An 18794-nucleotide genomic window follows, 5' to 3' on the forward strand; every position below is an offset into this window, starting at 1 on the left:
ATATATTTTTTGTGTGCGTCTTCTTCTAGATGACTATCCTGGATAAACAATAAAATAATAAATTATGTATAGAGAGCTCTACATAGTAAAAGTCAAGATAGAGAAAGCTGTGCAGAACAAAACAGATCTCTAAATCCTTATTACTACCTCAGTGTATTACAGTCTTTTTATAATAACAGAACAGCTAGAAAAAGTTGTATTGAAAATATGCTGTGCATACATGGCAGATAGATTTAAAACATATAAAAATATTCCTGTAACCAGAAGGAAAAGCTTACCATAAGTTCAGATGATGTCCTCTTCAGTAATCTGATGCTTTGATTTAAAGTGCTCTATTAGAAAGAGCAGAGAAGGAAGAAAAAAAAAGGGGGGGGGGGAAGACTTAAATCTTCATTACAGGTAAAAGTCCACTCGATTTAACAGTGTGCATGCTTAGAAAGCAAAATCATCCATAGAAAATCAAATACAACTTATCACATATATAGTAGCATCAGTTGTGTTAACTTAAAACTAACATTTACTGTTTTTATCCATTAATTCAGTATTTCCCTACACATCACTAAAAGTTATAAGTTGCATATGTAGAAAATTCCAAATTAACTGAAATTAGTTGCAACAAATTGAGTAAAATGTATTTGAGGAAAAAAAGAGAACAGTTAGAATTAAAGCAGAGTGTTCAGAATACTTCAGAGAATTGTATTTTGTGCAATTTCAGAAAGGAAGAAGCACTTACCCTAGCTTTAACATATTTCTTGACAGTCAGTTTTGTAAAAGGAAAGAGAGATGAGAATAATTAGGAGTTAATTAGGAAAGAACAGTACAGAGTCAGAGTGGAAGAGAAGACCTAATGACTTTTCTCCAAAAGGTATTTGACAGGGGCACAAATTTTGAAAGTGTCAGATTGCTAAATTACAGCTCAATTGTGAGAAATATGGAGAATCTCCAGAAAGAGGTTAAGGACACAACATCCCTAAAAATTTCAGAGGAACGCTCAGCACTTTCCAAAAGACATGCTTGTTCAATTATCAGAACTATCTTACATACTAAGAAATAATTGAAAATCTTCACAGTATATAGCAGATAAAACAATTCCTGGTCTATATAAGATATATCACAGCTTGACACTATACAAATCAGTGCCTGGCAAAACCAGTCAGAAGAATCACTTTCACATCTTTTATAGCATCAATAAAAATAAATAAATAAAAAAGTTTTTCTTTGGCTGTAAATACTATTATCAGGAGTTTCAAACTCCAACACTGTTAGGCAATTGCTAACTCCACAACATAAAATGTGAAAGTAGTGGCTGCTTTTATTACTAAAGAAAAAGGAAAAGGAAAATGTGTGACATAGGGTTAGAAATTTGGAAAGTTCTCCCCTGCTTTCTCTTTTATTCCTATATAATCGCTAGTGTAATAGAAAAAAAAAAGGAAGAAAAAAGGTCATGATTCTAGAGACTATTACAAAGTAAAACAAAACAATTGATTAAACACATATTTAACCAGATGACTCTTCAATGACACAATGAAAATGCAATCTGTTCTTAAGTAATGACAATAATTTAACCTTCTAAACTGCATTTAAGAGGTTTATACATTCATATTCCTTACAAATATGTTTTAATAATGTTTTAATATTTTACCATAGCTTGCTCCAGTGGAACAACTTGCTGGTTATGAATCATTCGAATGTTGTTTGCATGTCCTTTTAAGGCATTTTCCAGTGCTCCTTTTGGCTGCAAAAAACCCCAAACAATTCAATAATGCTGTTCAATAGTTTCAAAGCTTTCAAATAGTAAAAATGAACTGCAATGAAAGTGTAAGAGTACATTTTACTCATATACTGCACAGCAACTGATGCCAACAATAGGACACGGCAAACTGAATTTCCCAACACAAGAGGAAAAAAACACTGTAATAATTCAGCCTCGGTAACCAAAACAGATGCATAATACTGCTTCTCCAATAATTATAATATCAGCACCTATTTAATAGAACAGAATTTTTACATAGTGCACTCAAGTCATTTTCAATACAGAATATCTCCATTTTCCTCTCTCAGCTCTTGGAAAGGCTGATTTCATCATAAGAATCCTGTTTACTTAAACACATAGGGTCTAGGTGCAACGGCGCCCTCTGATGGGATGATCATTTTTCATTTACAGATACTGATTTTGTTTCATGCAGTGTGGATGTAATTACAAGAAAGCAGAAGATAGTGCAGATAGTATAGAATTTTAAAAATTTTCAGTCAGTATCTTGGCAATGAGACTGGGATGGGAAAGAGACATTTTGTCATTTTTAGTGGCTCCCTCTTACCAGTCAGAAAACAGGAGTTTGTCCTCTAATTTTTAAGTCTGAATGCCTGTCCCCAGCTCACTCTTGTTGCAAAATACTGTCAAATTTTAAAATTTTATTTTACTTCCACAAATAAATCTTACCCCCCCCCTTTTTTTTTGTGACAAATCAATTGCATTTGCTTGTATCTGTTTTCTCATAGAAAATAGGATTTGTTTGTTTCTCCACCAACCCATCTGTAGGTACCCCACACTGCCTGCCTAGTTAACCATTTTCATTGCTTTTTTTCCTCAGTAACCTCTTCTGCTCCTTTAGGATTACAGACCACAGGGAATGTAGGCACCTCTGTCAAATCCCTGGCTGCTAAGCAGTCATACTTCAGAGATCAGCACGGTCTGCATTAGTGCCCTTGACTTCCTTGCTCTCTGGGAAGAGCAGCCCATCCGGGCCCCTCTGAATCCTCACCTACACAGTGAAGCAACATGGCAGTAGTTACCTGACCAAACAGTAAAAAAAAAAAAGAGCACAAACTGGTCCCAGGCCAGTTGGAGGAGTGCTCTAGACGGAATTTAATTCCATGCAGGAGATGTCCACCACCTCTGGGTGACTTTGCAGAGCTAGCAGTTAGACTGCAGGGCTTACTACTTCACCCCTGTATTTCTGTGAAACCATTAAAGATTAAGGATGGTGGCCAGGTAACTCTGGGCCCATTTCCAGAATTGTAAAGACTCAAACATGGGATTCTAGGAAGAATTAGCACAAGTAGAAGTCCAGACTAGAGAGGAGATCTCTTTCAGGAACGCAGGATTCAAGATGTTTAATTTGGGGTACCATAATAGTACAAATGTTGATAAAAAAAGCTTCTACAGATACTTTTTATTTTACTAGCAAATACAGAATAGAGAGACATTGTTTCATTTTGTTGAAAACATGCTTCTTCTCAGCATGAAGTATTACAGGATTATCTCAGGAAAAAAAACATGCTGGTCAAATACTGGAGGAAACAAAAGAAACTGAAGGCCTACAAGTCTTGCATCTCTGCTTCTGTACACTGAAAATTATTTATTTTGCAAGGTATAACAGTCTCTGTTTACTGGAAAACAATAAACCCAAAAGCAGCACTGTAGTTGGTAACATCTCTCACAGTACTGGTTGCCATCTATTCTGAGAGCAGCATCTTGGCCCATGCTTTAAGGGAAATTTATCTTTAAGATGCATACTTGTGCAACGTACTTCTAGGTTACCCCTCCAGCTCTTCCTAACCTTGTCTATTCTTTTGATAGCAGTCTGCCAGGAACTCTCTTCTGTCTTGTTATCCCCTTTCCAAATAAGAAGGGTAACTAGTAGATAAGACTAATGGGTCTTATCTACTCATTTTATAGGTATAATGACCAAACACTAAGAAATATATGTATTATGAAGACAAAGAGCAAAAGAATGTCATTTTTAGCTATGTGTCTTGCAGGCCCTGATGCTCAGAGACCCATTTGCCTCCTGCAAAGCATTCATATACATGGTCATTTCATATTCTCACTTCCGAAAGATAAATGTGCTTAACGCTGTTGGTAAGGTACTGAAGAACTTCAGTACGTTTTGTCTCCTGCACATGCTGAAGCCACTTACCTAACACTGTTCCCTCCTCCATACTCTGACCTCTTGGTCTGATGCTGTTTTATTCCATTTGCTCCTCCAGTGTTAAAACATACTTTTAATTGTGTAGTGTGCCAGAAAATGCAAACTATACATTCAAAGTCAATTAACTCCAGAAGTTTCTTTTGGTTTATTTTTTAAATGATTATACTTGCAAACATTAAGACCTATAGCTAATCATCAAGTATGAGTATAAAACATCCCTGGAAACTAGTATAAATTTTAGAATAATCTAATTTTTGCAATGCATGCTGTTGTTTTATTAGGCATTTCATAGAGCAGAATTACAAGTAAGAACTGAATACATACCCTATGACAGGGAACATACCCAATACCATATTTTTCTTGGCCTTTTATATGAAGGAAAGACTTAGCCTAATCTGTTCTCACTTAGAAAGCTTCCTTTAGGTTCCATTACAAATAATAATGAAAAATCAACATATCAGCACAATATCTCTTCTTTTTGGAGCTATGTAAAATGCACCCTTAAAGAGCCTTCTCACATATAATGTAAGATATATTTGAAGACGCTCAGTTTTTTATGTAGAAAATAACAGCAACAAAAAATATCTGTGCAGCCTTCAAAATGGCACAGAAGAGGGGAAAAAAAAGTGTGACCAAAGCTACTGGTAACTGTACAAGTTAGCAGACAACTTCAATCAGTAAATAGACAGTGTGTAATTCGCCCAAGGTGCTTTAACTGCAATACAAAAAAACCTCATGACCAGCCTACCCTGGACACATGAGTACACCTCTGGCACGAAGAAACTGCAACTTAAGCAAACAGGAAGACTAAACACCAGGGAGTTCTACTGCTTGCCTCTCTCCTTCAGGGGATGGAGAATTGATAATTTGCAAGGAGCACGGTCTCGTTCCCCTGTCTGTGCCTCTCTGTGATCTGAATGATGGCCCTGTGTGCGCACCAGAGCTCCCACACCCATGCTGCGATGCAAGAATCTGTCTAAGGCTAGAGTAAGGCAATCTAGTGTCCAAGCTACAACTTTCAGTTTTGAAAAATAAATAGGACATGACCTTGACATACATATAAACATATCAACTGAATATTTGGTATCTGCTGACACAGTTGTGTCATTCCACAGGTTCATTTGTTGGCATGTTGTAGCTACACCCTGACCATTGTCCATGTGTCTGCATTCAACAAGCCCTTCAAAGGAGAATCTCTTCTGTGTAATGCTCCTTCCACAACAGAGTCGCAGGCCTCACTAGAGCCTTTAAGAGCTGCCACAGTAAAAAAAATTATTGCTAATTGTAAAAATGTTATGCTCACTAACTAAAAGAAAATTAATTCAAATCCTTTTGTCCATCATGATCTAATCATTTTTTCTTCCAAATAGGATCCTAAAATGTAGGCAGCATCAAGAAAATAATGGAGTCAGCAGGCAAACTGATTTCTTAATCAGTGAAACGTAATAAATTACACTTCAGAAGCAGAAATTATACCACAGTCACAAGCAAAAAAATCAAGAATTAGCAATTTTTAAAATGCAGCTCATATGCAACGTTGCTCTTGAAAGTTTTTCCTTATATTACAGTGCACACAAGTGTCTGAAATAGAAAAACTTTCCGTAGAAAGTCTAAATACTTACCTATGTACTGTCATAAAATGCTGATTAAGCAAAGCAATGCACAGAATATATACAAACCACAGAAATTCTTCTAGAATTCTGCAAATGGTAACAAACGTTATCAACCACTGGCAGTACTGTACTACGTATTATTACATTGGTCAATTAAACTTACCAGCTGGTCTGCTCTTGCTTCTAAGTCATTAGCAAATGATAAGAGATCAACCTTGGTAACACTTTTATTGATCTAAAACAAGATATGAATAGTACAAAAAAAAAGTATGTTACTATTGCATTTACAGACTATTTACATTTAATCACACTACTTAATCTATCCTTTATTTCTTCAAGTGTTTATTGACTTGATTTCTGAAGTGCTTTTTTCATTTTGTGATACTTCAAAATACATCCTCCTGCACAAAATTGTATTTTTCTCTTCAACAACCAGAAACATTTGATATTATACTTTCTTCCAGCTGGGCCTCCAAATTATTAGTGTCTCACCTCTGTCAAATACGCTGCAAAGTTTATCCCTTCTATTCCCGAAGAGCTGAAATTCAGAAGATTCTCCTTCCCAATTTCATCCAACAAAATGATTTTGCTGAGATTTATCTGAATATGTTCAATTTTAAGTGCTACATCTTCTGTATACTAAGAGGGGGGAAAAAAAAAACACAAAAGCAGTTCCATCAAGTGCATATTCCTTAATTTCCCTCCCCTCATACAAAAGCATCTGGCTTCTGCTAAATTGTAATCACTTAAGCATATGAAGAAGTGCATCACCAATTTGATTGCCTTTTACAAGAGGGCAATGTGATTGACTTGGACACAATCCAGGTAAAGTTTTTCCCTTCCTTGCAGTATCCACACAGTATAACTGTAGTAATGATCTCACCTACCTATGCATCTTTCATACCAATAGATTACTTGCCTTCCATTACCTGTTGGAAGCAGGTTTCTCTTTGGAGGGAACTACATCCATTCACAGAAGACGGAGAGTTTAAAAAAAAAAAAAAAAAAAAAAAAAAAGAATTCTTTCCCCTCCACAGAAGACTGTCCTTAAAAATGGTAAATTTTATTTTACTACTGGCATTAAGAAAAATACAAAAATTCAGTTATCTCAGCCAAGACAGACAGTGTCTATCATACTAACTAAAGTGATCACCACAGGACCAGACAAGAACTCTCTAAATTTGGTTAGAAGTGACTAAAGACAACTTGCTTATAATGTGCTGAAGTTTTCCCATGCTGCAGCCAAATCTGAAACATTAATTCTTCTGCAGTGAAGGCAAGACAGCAGACAAGGAATTCTGAAGTCTGACTTCCTTTCCAGCCTCTACCACTGGTCTGTTGCAGAAACTCAAAGTAATTTTCCTTCTTGGTGAATCTTCTGTATAGATTTTAATTGCATATTATTTGGGACAGGGAGTGTGCCTATTAAATGCATGTACAATGCCTGGCGCAATAGAACATGAATCTCCTAGTGGTTACTATAATACAGACAACCAAAAAATTATTAGTCACACAGCCACTTCTAAAAACTTTTGCTGAATGGATTTTATTTTGTTTCCCCTTCAAAATCAGAACTGTTTTTAGGAGCACAGCATATCATATCCTGGACCAAAATAAGCATGTTAGGGATAACAATAATAGGGAATTGAATACCCAAAGGAAGGCATTTATATAAAGAGCAAAACTCACTATTACACAGTGCTAACAGTGTTAATACCATCAGCAGCCTTTAGAAGATGTTAGACTTCATTCTTCTATGTAAGTTTCAAAATTAAAAAAACGAATTATTTCAACACTCAATCAAAAACATAAAGGTCACTTTATCCATCTCAGATTGTAGAGAATGTCTTATTTGTAGAACAGAACGCATTACTTCAAATTAACATGGACAGTTCTTGTCTCCTAGCAGGATGTAGTGTATATAAAAAATAAAACCCCATTAAACACAGACATGCTATACAGTTTAAGAGCAGTAAACACCTCTCCAGCCTTCAAAAATAACCATGAACTCATTAATACTTTCTTTACTTACCATACTAATATTGAGAAACTCATTTATATTGAACAGGTTTTCTAGGTGAAGGGAAGTATAAATTCCTTTGTTTTCCTTGCAATCACTATATAAGAAAAAAAAAAAACAGTCTGAAAACCACCCTGGGGACCAAGTACTAAGAGAATGATTAACAATGTTTACATATTTTAAGAAAATCAGCTCTTTTATTAAAAGTTCTAGTTACATTTTTGAAACTCTATCTGTAAGAAAGCAAATAGTCTAATGGTCAGAAAGACGCAAAGCAGTTTTTCAAAGAGCTCAGCTGGTGCTGTTATACAAAAATATGCTAACATTACCTCTAATAATTCATATTTGAGAGAGAATCACTTTTGCTACTGATTCACTAGAAAACCAAAATATTTTGTTCAGAAACACGTAAGACTTCTGAATGTGTTGGAAATCTGAAATATGGAAGGTATCACAAAAACAAGGTGTACAAACTGAATTAAATCTTTATACTTAAGTCTTAACAATTAATTTTTTTTACCTGTAAACTTTTTCAAAAGTCAAGTTAATATTTGGATTTTTAAACAGAATGCCAGAAAGGTAGTTTTTCCAGTGCTGATTTAGCAAATATGGAGTATCCAAAACCTAAAACACAAAATTCAGTGATGTTACCATAATACTGCATTTTCAATTCATGAATTTATTCATATGCAATCCTTCAACACATATCCACATCTAAACTCATCATGCACTGATGCAAATATAGGGAAAACACGAATTCAACATCTCTGGTGCAGAAAGTGAATATTAAAGTTCTGTATGTCACCAAGAAATGCTGAACTACAGAAAAATTTATCTCTAGGAAGACAGGCATGCAGTATTTATACTGCAAAGCAAATTAAACCAAGAAAGGATGACTGTCTCTATTCAATGCATAAATGGAAAGTAAGACTAGATCCAAACTCACTTGAGGTGCCTCATAAAAAGAAAAAAAAAAGCTATACATAACTGACAAAGACCTTCAAGACTCACAGGGATTTTATTCATTGTTTAGTATCTTAAATATGAATAATTTCACCTTGAATAAAGTTTTATCTTCAAATGGCTCACAGACCAGTTTTTCTACATTTCCACCTGTGACAAAAGTGAGCACCACTACAATCATCAGCACCCAGGAGAAAAGGAAACTGAATCCAACACCACTGAAAAAGAAAGAAGTCGGGTAAGTTTTTAAGAATGAAGTATTTGTCAGGTAATAGCAAAGCCAACAGTTAGTAGCTAAAGCACTGACAGAGGTATAAAACCTGTTTAACGGCTAAAATAACAGCCTTTTCCCCACACTGTTCTTGCACTGTGAAATATTCTGTATGTCAGCCATGTAAAGTTTTCAGCTAAACTACTGCTAAAATGCGGAAATTCACATTTGCAGTTGGCACACAACCTTATTTTGTGTTAAATCTAAGACCCATGAAAAAAAAATACAACTTTCTCTTCTAAATCCAAGTCTTTAGACTTATGTTCTCAGAAGAGTTTTAAACAGATTTCAGATAGAATCTTCTCTTCTACCCAAAAGAAATGACATTAAAGCAGTACTGGGAACTCCAAAGACCATCCTCAAACCTCTTAAAGTGATCTGGGGAAGTCAAACGAGTCTGTTTTTTTCATATGGTGATTTAAATTCTTTTAAATCATATTTGAGCCCTCTCTCCAACAAGACCCACAAATTGCATTTACGTTTTCAACTGACACAGTTCCCAATTTTTGCAATTTCCAAATGAGCTTACACATATATCCACTGGCAACAACACTTCCCTAACAACAATATGGTTTATCATCTTCAGCTATGATCCTCAATAAAGGAGCAACCTAAAGTCCATGAGTGCCTCAGTGTAAGTATATTAAGTTAACATATATTCAATTTTTTCAGCACATACAGTAGGTAACAAAACAAATCATCTTCATATATAGGTCCTTCAAAATCAATTTAAAAAATTTCTCTAGGTACCTGTACATGTTTCATTTTTCATAAAGAAAAACTCACGCCATGAGAAAGTTTCCTCCAGTGTTGGAAATGCAACCTCTTGTAGTTGGGGAAGCATGTTTATCATAGCCACAGGTACCACATAGCAAGCCAAGGTAGTAAAAGACCAGAATCAGGACAACCATGCAGCACAGAATGAGACAACCCAGCCATCTAAGGAATAAAAGCTTGGTTATTAGCATGCAAGGAACACATTAGAGACCTGCAGAGCAAATCAGGCACTAGCATATTCTGAATTGACCCACTTGTGGCTCAGGTTCACAACCAATGTTAGCAGTGAAAAAACTCCTTTCCTACACCACCATATATTTTGGGCCAGAATATAATCAATATTAGAGCAGTGGCAGCTGCTGCTGAAGGGTTGGGAAATAAACACTGCAGGAAAAAGGTGTCCCAAAATCCAAGATCCTGTTACTGCAGCTGGACAGTATTAAAGCATCAAAAACTTCAAGTGAAGCAAGCAATGCTCAGAATGGGCAGATTCCAAAACAGTAACTTTTGCAAGAAGCAACTGAGAACCTTATGAATGTGGACTGGGCACTGGTTGTGAAGTTCAAAACTGCTCTTGCTGTAAAGCTTACGCTTTTCTCTGACCTGCACACAGTATGTTAGGCCTGAAATTCTAAACAACTGTATTTAAGGCTGTTAAACCCAAGTTATGAGGGTCTGTGCTAGAACATTTTTAACGTAGTAGGCAGTTAATGGAACTTGGTCAGGAAAAAGATTTGATAGAAATTCAAGTTTCATTCTTATTAAATAGTTTGATCTGTCCACATATCTGGAATGTATCCACTTATTCAAATAGCCTTCTTATCTCTTTCTGACATTTCATCCTCTTCCAATTCTCTCTCCCCTTGCATTTCCCTTGTTTTATCCTCCCTTCTCCCAGCTTATCTTTTATCTTCCCTTTTCTCCTCCCGCACTTTTGCACTGAGTGTGTAGGAATGAGAAAACAGATAAGAGAATTATTAGAGTGAATAAAAACAGCCAAAAAGGGAAAAGAAAAACATTAAAGATAACAGGTGCATGGCAAAAAAAACACTTAGTAAGAACAACAAACAATACATCTGTAATAAAGAAATGGTTGGAGAGAAAATAATGTGGACAGCTACAGGCTTGTTGGTTTCAGTAGTAAAGTACTAAGAGTTCAGAACAAAGTCTTTTAAAGGATCTGGAGGTAGATTTTGAAAAGTGGAAAAATACATTACAAGATTAACAGAGGCATATTGTAGCTGAATGAAGCAGTATATTTTGATTGATTAAAACAATCTGAGCTTCAAAGCAAATATTAATAAACTAAAAGGCTCAACACAGGAACTGGCAGGTAAGAAATAAGCTAAAGGGAGAGTTATGAGGACAGAGAAGAGCTCCTTAAGTTCAGTTTTCTGCTTACTCTTATTTAAAATTGCATTAAAGCCACTCACACATTTAGTTATAGCAGTAAAACTGATTATGACTCAAAAGATGGAAATAGTTGTCAATATAAGGAGAAGAACAACTGAAATATCAAAATGTAGGGAGAACTTGATGAGCTTGAGGACTCAAATAACACCAACTGGGCAAAATTAAATGGCCTGAAATAAAAAGTTTTATGCTTCAAAGTATGAGATTATTATTCAGTTACAGAAGTCACGTGAGTCTCAAATAGGAAGATTTTTTTGAAGGTGTGAGACACCCACAAATGTTCAAGGATCAGTACAACACAACAGGAACAAGCACAGGAGCACGAAGCTTAACATGGTTAAAGCTGAATCCCTGCTGCTTATTTTCTGTGGCAGAAAAGGCCTGCAATAAAAACAGATTGGTTCAGGGCTCCCTCCGCTCCTACAGTCTTGCAGTGCCTTATCTGCAACTCAAACCAAACAAGCCCCAAATGAGGAAATAACCCCGGCTTTGTGAAACAATCCATTTCTTTGTGCACTACATCTTTGACATCTGCCTACTTCTACCCTTTCTGAAGAGATGCAAAAGCCTGCAGGGCAGGCACCACCGCTCAGTCCGCACTGGAACGGCACGCAGCTGGACTAGCTGTAGTTTTGACCAGGGCATTTACCAAAATGCCATTAATGAACCATTGCCTTATAGTATCTTTGTTTCACTGCTGTACATCATTAACAGTTTTACTGTCTTTACAAAACACCAAAATATTACGAAATATTAACAATAGGCAGCACTTCCCTCCTGCCTTGTTTTCTAAAAAATATGTACATACCTGTAAAAATCATACTGTTCCACTACTGGGAAATAATCTTGAACATACGCTTCACTCTGTGTAAGATATATTGTCAGATCAGCTAAAATCTTCTCAACAGGGAGAGCTTTTGTGAAGCTACTGATATTTGCACCAATGGACTCCAACACATTTTTTATATCTAAAACAGCAAACACGAGATTACACTGTTACAGATTCATAGAAGTATGCTCCACATATGCATTATAAAATACTATCAAGCCATTTTGCATATGTAACAAGGCAAGCCATGAAGACAAGCATGAGGAAGAGACAAGCAAGCAACAAAAGCATTTAGCTTCCAAAGTAACACAGTGGCATTTTAAGACACACACGCTTTATTTTTAGCATTCAGTTTAATGATGAAAGATGCAGGTGTCAAGCCAGAGATTTCTTTCTTTTCGTCATAATGAATGTGTCACTTTTTGTCTAGCCAGTTTACATCTTGCTTTTCATGCAATAGAGTAAATGGTAACACTGAGCAAGACAACGAGCCACTGGTTTTACGAAGCAGTTCAGAATCTATTTAAACTGCATCACTTGGGAATACAACACTGAAAGAAATTAGACTGCCTATGTTAAGAATTTATAATAGTTAATTTCAACCTCATTAGAAAGGATTATATAAATAAGTTACTTCCAATTAGTTAGCAGCACTCTTGAGATAATGATCATTTAAGCCAGATTTCTCTTTCTCAAATTATGAGCAAACCTGCTGCCCTATATATGCAACTCCTACTTAGAAACTGCATTTTATAACCATAGGTAGGTAAGTGAATGCAACGTATCTTTGTGTATCTACTTATTCTTCCCCTTAACTTTGAAAATACTTGAAATAGAAGCATGTATGACTGCAGGTTGTTATTTGGCAGCAGGTGGCACCTTCCACCTCCTCTAACAACAATTAAAAGGATTTCTGTTTGTTTATTTTGTTTACTCTTTCAAAGAGGTTCAAGCAGGTACAAAAATATTCATCTTCTAAAAGTTCACAAATAAACATGAAATTGCTCTAACCGATCTTTTTAAATCAATTTGTAACTCAATTTTTTATAAAAATGAAAAAGCAGAGATCTAAAACAAATAAATTCTGATGGCATGCCTGTGTTTATGCACTGGAAATGAGTAAGTCTGCACTAGGATTCCTAAAGAAAAGTATAACATTACAGTATTAGAAAACTCATTTTAGGCAAGTTCACACAGTATACTATGCTTGTATAAATACTGTGTTTCATTTTTCCAAAAACAACCCCCAAAACTTACAAGGAACAGCTGTTTATATAGGCGGAACAGGTCCACAATGCAAGAACAAAAATTAGAACAAATTAGTATACATACATTATGCTATATTTCAGTCAACGTAAAGTGTCCAGGTATTGCCAAAGAAAAACAGTTTAATGCCCAGGTAACAAAACAATTAAGACAAAAATTTAAATAATCCTTAAGGGATGTCTTTTTCCTCCCCTCCCCCATCCACTAGATTTTAATACAGCAACAGATAGAGTCAGTTTTTTAATGTCACGGTCCTAAAAACATCACAGACAAATCCATCAAACATAATTAGCTTTTCAGCCACATAAAAATATAGCATCGACATGAAGTTGGGAATCCTAAGATTTCTCATTACTCAACTTATTTCTCATTACAAAAGCCCTCCACAAAATGCTATATAGTCTATGTTTAGATTTAATTTTGGGTCTTCATTAAGACATAGTTGCTTTGTATGTTTACTTATGGCACCAAATCTTAAAAACTTGTAAACTTTACATTTCATCTTTAGTGATCTTTAGAACAGAACATACATTATCAACAAAGGAAAACAAAAATATCAGTAATAATGATGTAAAACAAACAGTAAACAATCAAAATGAAAAAATAGTTTTTGTCAGCCTCACCTGATAAAATGTTCCTGGTTTGATTCACCACTAGGTCTGGTGTATCATTAAATGATGCATAACCCTAAGAATAGAAAAATTGAAAAAATTAAAACAATTTTTTAATTGCCAAATTACTTGCAATTATTTTTACTTTTATACAATATATTTTATTATTTCACATTAAAAATAATCAAAGCAAAATAGGAATATTTGGGTTGCTCTCTAGAATACTCCTTAGAAAATATATGAATATATGAAAATACGTGCATATATATGCATCAGTCACAATCATCTCAAACTTTATAGTACTTCTGCCTGACAGATCTAACTTGGACAAAACTGAGAATGCACATATGAATGCTCAATAAATGCAGTTACGGATAGCTAACACAGAAAGCCTGTTAAATACAAAAAAATTCAACCACCTCTAAAGATGTATTTCCTTTAGGGAGAAGGGAGGGAGACCAGTTCAAGACAGTGAGGAGCAAACTCAGTAGCTCATCAGGACAGAAAGCAAGAACCACTGCAGTGGACACCTGATGTCTCTCCTCTTAGCCTGATCACTTTAAAAGCAGGCAGGTGTCTAGGCTTACTACATACAACCTTTGGCTCCAGAAAGTGCCCTTCTATTCCTAGGAAGCATTTGCAAAATGCTGGGGTTTTTAACTGCTCAAACTAACCATTTGTTTCCAAGTGAAAGTCATGGTATTCTGTAGACAGTCTTGCAAAAATATTAAGTCATTTCACTACTTCCATTGCACCAGATTTCAGATAATATCAAATATGCACTTAAAGAATTTGAAGAACATATTTACAATATGTTACAATACAACTAATTAGGAGAGTATGGACATTTTTGTTTAATTTAAACTGAAAATACAGAGCATGCTAGCAGATCCACATTTCTGCCTCTTTGATTTTTACGGATATTTCTTTCAAAGAGGCAATTAACATTACATTTGTGATATGTTGTATCCTGGGGATGTAAATGACTACTTTCATACATTTAGATATTAAATCTTGGCCAAACAATGGAACAATAAAGAGAGATATCCACTATGAGGCAGCATGTGGTAGGCAGAGGAGATTCCTACTGTCTTGAGAAAGTCATGGGAAAATGAGTGATATGCAAGTAGCCCAGTATATTAATTAATACTTTACGAGCCTGTCAAGAAACCTACCTTTTGAACCAAACTAGAAAGGTCTGTTTTAAGGACATCATTGACCTTGGCAAGCTGTGAGCTCACCCCCGGCAGCTAGGAAACAAAAAGCATTCTGCAGTCAGATCAAAGTAGTAGCCTTGCTACTTTACTAAATATTTCAAAGATGGGAGAGAGGATAAAGACAAGTTAAAAAGAGTATTTTTAGCATAATCTTTCTAGCACTCTCCTGAAACCTTTGTTGTACCAAAGCAGAACTTAACCTCATCTTTTCTGGGAGAGCACATTATTTCACTTCCCAGAGCAACACTTTAATGTAACTGCTTGACAAACATCTTATTCTCTTACACATTCAAATTGAAAACAGTGACTACAGTTGCCCAGAAACACAGAATGAGGGAAGTGCACTTTTCTCTTAAAAGTGACTACACAAGCTTAGCCATTAAATTGCACAGACACTACCAGGCTTATGCAAAGCAATCACATTCTATGAGTCTGAAAAATTTTCTCTTACCCCAGTAAAATTGGCATTGATGTTCAGTTGATGTAATGAATTCCTGATGATATTGCAAGTTGAAGCAGCCTGAACTGCAGAGCATGCAGAATCATTGAGGGTGTTGCTCAGGTGCATTTTAACATCTGTTAAATTTGCATGAAGCCTCTCAGTGCCTTCTTGCAAAACCTCTACAGAGACGCTCACGTTTTCCAGTGCCTCCTTAGTTTCTCTGATCGCTGCAAGGATGCGAGTTAAAAAAATAAATAAATACTGAGAAACCACTCAACAGATACAGATATGGAGAGAGAAAGAGAGCACGTGTACATGTACAAATGCTGAGCCTCTTAAAGATACTGATTTAGATATAACCCCCTCCCAGAAAAACTCTAGCAGAGAAGATCTGACATTTATTGCACTTATGTGCAATAAATGTTTGTCTTCCTACAAATGTGTATAGCCAAACTATTTTTAATGAGATTCTATCCGCTTCCCAAATTACTCTCTTGTACTCTTTCCTTACTTCTCTTGTCTCAATGCTTTCAAAAGAGAAGTGTAGTAGTCATTATAAAGAAAATTCACATTCACAAAATAGTATTTTCAACATTTGTATTATAATCCAAGTCACAAATTATACAATTGCAAGATGAAAGTGAAAGAGATTATGTTGTATTGGCCAAGCATTAGCATGTGTTCAATACTGTCTGCCTTTAGATTTCATCCCAGTCACACAAAACAACGTAACACAGACAGGTGATTAGTAGACAAAAAAACCACACAGATACAACTAAAAATGCACAAGTGTACAAAAATAAAGCACACTTCACACAACACAAGGTTTTGTCATGTCTTTTACCTTTGATAGCCCTTTCCACTTTGACTTCAAGACAAATAGAGAAATAAAGCAAAAAGGAGAATGATGACGAGTGAATGAGAAAGAATTCTAGTGATGGATGAATAGTTTCATGTTTATGGGGGAAAAAAAAGTGACTCAAGTTCATAGATGCCTTTCACTTTGCTCTGTAATCTGTACCTAGCTCCTTAAAAGAAATCCTTCTTCAATAGAATAAAGAATAATAGAATCTCTTCTTTAAAGATAGACACAGAGCTAAAACATGAGCAATGCTAAGCTCAAAGACACAATCATGAAATGTTAATTGTTGGCACTCTCATGACAGACTGGGCAGCAATAGGGCCAATCTGTGTCCATTGCCTGACCTGTCTGAAGAGCAGTAATACTATTCAGATAGTCTACGAAAACCTGAGCATCTCCATCAGTCTCCGCAAAGAACAAAATCTACGTGACAGATAAAACATTAAAAAACATGAAATCCTCAAAAAAAAGTTAATCCATCTTCATCCAAGCAACTATAAAGCTGTGGGTCTAACTTCATGTTCCGTGGACCATTTGTCACATTTCTGCAAGCTCACTATTTGTATAAATTGAGTAAAGTTTTGATATTTAAAGAAGAGATAGGATAAGAAGATTACTTCACAAAGATCCATGGACAGATCTTACCAGTGTTTAAGAGCACAGTTTTCCTAGGCTCCCTTATATTCAATGGAAAGAGAAAATCACTTGGAGCAGGGCATTCAGATTTCACCTCTCTTCAATGACTACTGAAACTAGGTACTAACATTTGCATTTAAGTTTTTTTTTTTTTTTTAGATACATTTATGAGTCTCAAAATACCTGAAATCCTCACTTCAAATGAAACATCAGGGCATACATGGCACTGCATAAGGCCATTCTGCACTGTGCTCCAGAAAGATGATGCCTGTCTTACCACAGCAACATAATATTAACTAATGCAAAACATACACAACTTTACCTCCTGCCATTGTCAGAGCTGCATCAAGTGCAGGACGTACTTCTCTCCCCAGCTGTTCTTGAACTCTGCTACCGAGCAAAGGTCCCACATCTGTGGCATGAAGAGATGAGAAAACATTACATACCAAATTCATCTAAAATACATCTCACAGTAGGTGCTATCAGACTCTTGCTTAACAAAATATATGTAAATTATTAGAACTTCTGCAAGGCCTGACAGTCAAAACTTAGTGACAGAAGAGGATGTGGAAAGACAATTCTGGTTTAGCTAACCACAGACTTAAAAAAGAAAGCAATAAACCAAAATATGGTGCAGAGTATTCTCTAGTATCTGCCCACACAGGTAAGGACAAAAAACATTTCAAAAGACTCTAAAGCTTGTACTTCATTGCATCTGGAAAGAGATTTTTTTTTCACAATCCATCTTAAAAAGGTTCAACATCTGGACAGGAATTTTGTGCCATATATTCTTTCATTACAAGCTATGCTTTTGTAGTGAAAAAGTAAAAAAGGAAACGGATTTTTTCATTCCATTCCCCATCTATCCAGCAATGTCAAGGTCACCACAACCCAGTCCTGCCAATGATCTCTGCTGAAATCCCTTAAGCACATTTAGTGCATCTGCCAGACCTTGTACCCTCGTGCAATGCATTCAACACTGATGCTCAGAGCACGAGCCTCAAACCCAGGGAGCTTACGCACAGCTATCCCCATTAAGCCCTCCTGTCTCACTGCCCTCAAACAGAAATGAATCTGAGTTCAGCAAAAATGAGAACAAGCGTGTGTGGAAGACACACAAACATAGGGAAGGGTTTAGTGAAGCATCTTAATGTAAATGTTATCCTTTAGGTAGTCCCTGGATCCACTCCATTTTCAGATTACAGCAAACAGTTAATGGAGAGCTTTAGGTACTTTTTTCCTTGTGTGTGTGTGTGGGGGGGGGGAGTTGAGGAGATGAGAATAGCAGCACATTACAGAAGCAATCCATTACTGTCAACACTGTCATTTCAACCTGGGCTGAAAATTTTTATCAAGCAGAAAAGACTTTTCAATATTTCCTTAGGGTGGGCAGACTGAACTCATCTACATTTCTCTAAAGGTTTATTCCACTGTTGATCCTTTTAGAATGAAATCCTTTGTCCCCAGGTGTCACAAACTTAATTCTAGTCTTTCAGTACTATGTGAAAAAATCAAAGCTATCTTTATTTATTGAGGGGCATGCGTATATCACAGATCCAGCTATGTCCCTGTTAACTAACCAACACATGAAACCACCACTGAAAATGAATAAATATTTAATTTGGATATTCAGTTTTCAGTAGCAGGAAAGCTGCAAACTAGTGCTTGAAATGCAGATGTAGATTCATTTTTTTCTAGGCTTAAACCTGACACTCAGCTTTTAGGACCACAGTGTTCTTGTCCAGAATTAATTAATCTAAGGCCCAGTTGGAACTGAGTCTGGCAAGGGATGTTAAGGACAACAGGAAGGGCTTCTTCAAATACATCAGCAGCAAGAAGAGGACTAGTGAAAATGTGGGTCTGCTACAGAATGGGGCAGGACCCTGGTGACAAGGGATACAGAGAAGGCAGAATTACTGAATGTCTTCTTCGCTTCAGTCTT

General features: G+C 36.0%; 1 protein-coding gene across 2 annotated transcripts in view; it reads right to left on the bottom strand.

The window, feature by feature from the left end:
- Window positions 1-18794, bottom strand: part of PROM1 (prominin 1) — a 58012-nt gene that overhangs the window by 7444 nt on the left and 31774 nt on the right. For both annotated transcript variants that reach the window (XM_062574577.1, XM_062574576.1), the window contains 13 exons: window positions 17175-17264; window positions 15364-15581; window positions 14871-14945; window positions 13708-13771; window positions 11798-11957; window positions 9586-9738; window positions 8623-8746; window positions 8086-8189; window positions 7578-7662; window positions 6038-6184; window positions 5709-5780; window positions 1643-1735; window positions 279-332 (listed from right to left, as the gene is read on the bottom strand). In XM_062574577.1, coding sequence (XP_062430561.1) covers window positions 279-332; window positions 1643-1735; window positions 5709-5780; window positions 6038-6184; window positions 7578-7662; window positions 8086-8189; window positions 8623-8746; window positions 9586-9738; window positions 11798-11957; window positions 13708-13771; window positions 14871-14945; window positions 15364-15581; window positions 17175-17264 — 1439 coding nt within the window. The remainder of the gene's footprint in view (window positions 1-278; window positions 333-1642; window positions 1736-5708; window positions 5781-6037; window positions 6185-7577; window positions 7663-8085; window positions 8190-8622; window positions 8747-9585; window positions 9739-11797; window positions 11958-13707; window positions 13772-14870; window positions 14946-15363; window positions 15582-17174; window positions 17265-18794) is intronic.

Source organism: Rhea pennata, chromosome 4, assembly GCF_028389875.1.
Source record: "Rhea pennata isolate bPtePen1 chromosome 4, bPtePen1.pri, whole genome shotgun sequence".
NCBI classification, from domain to species: Eukaryota; Metazoa; Chordata; class Aves; order Rheiformes; family Rheidae; genus Rhea; species Rhea pennata.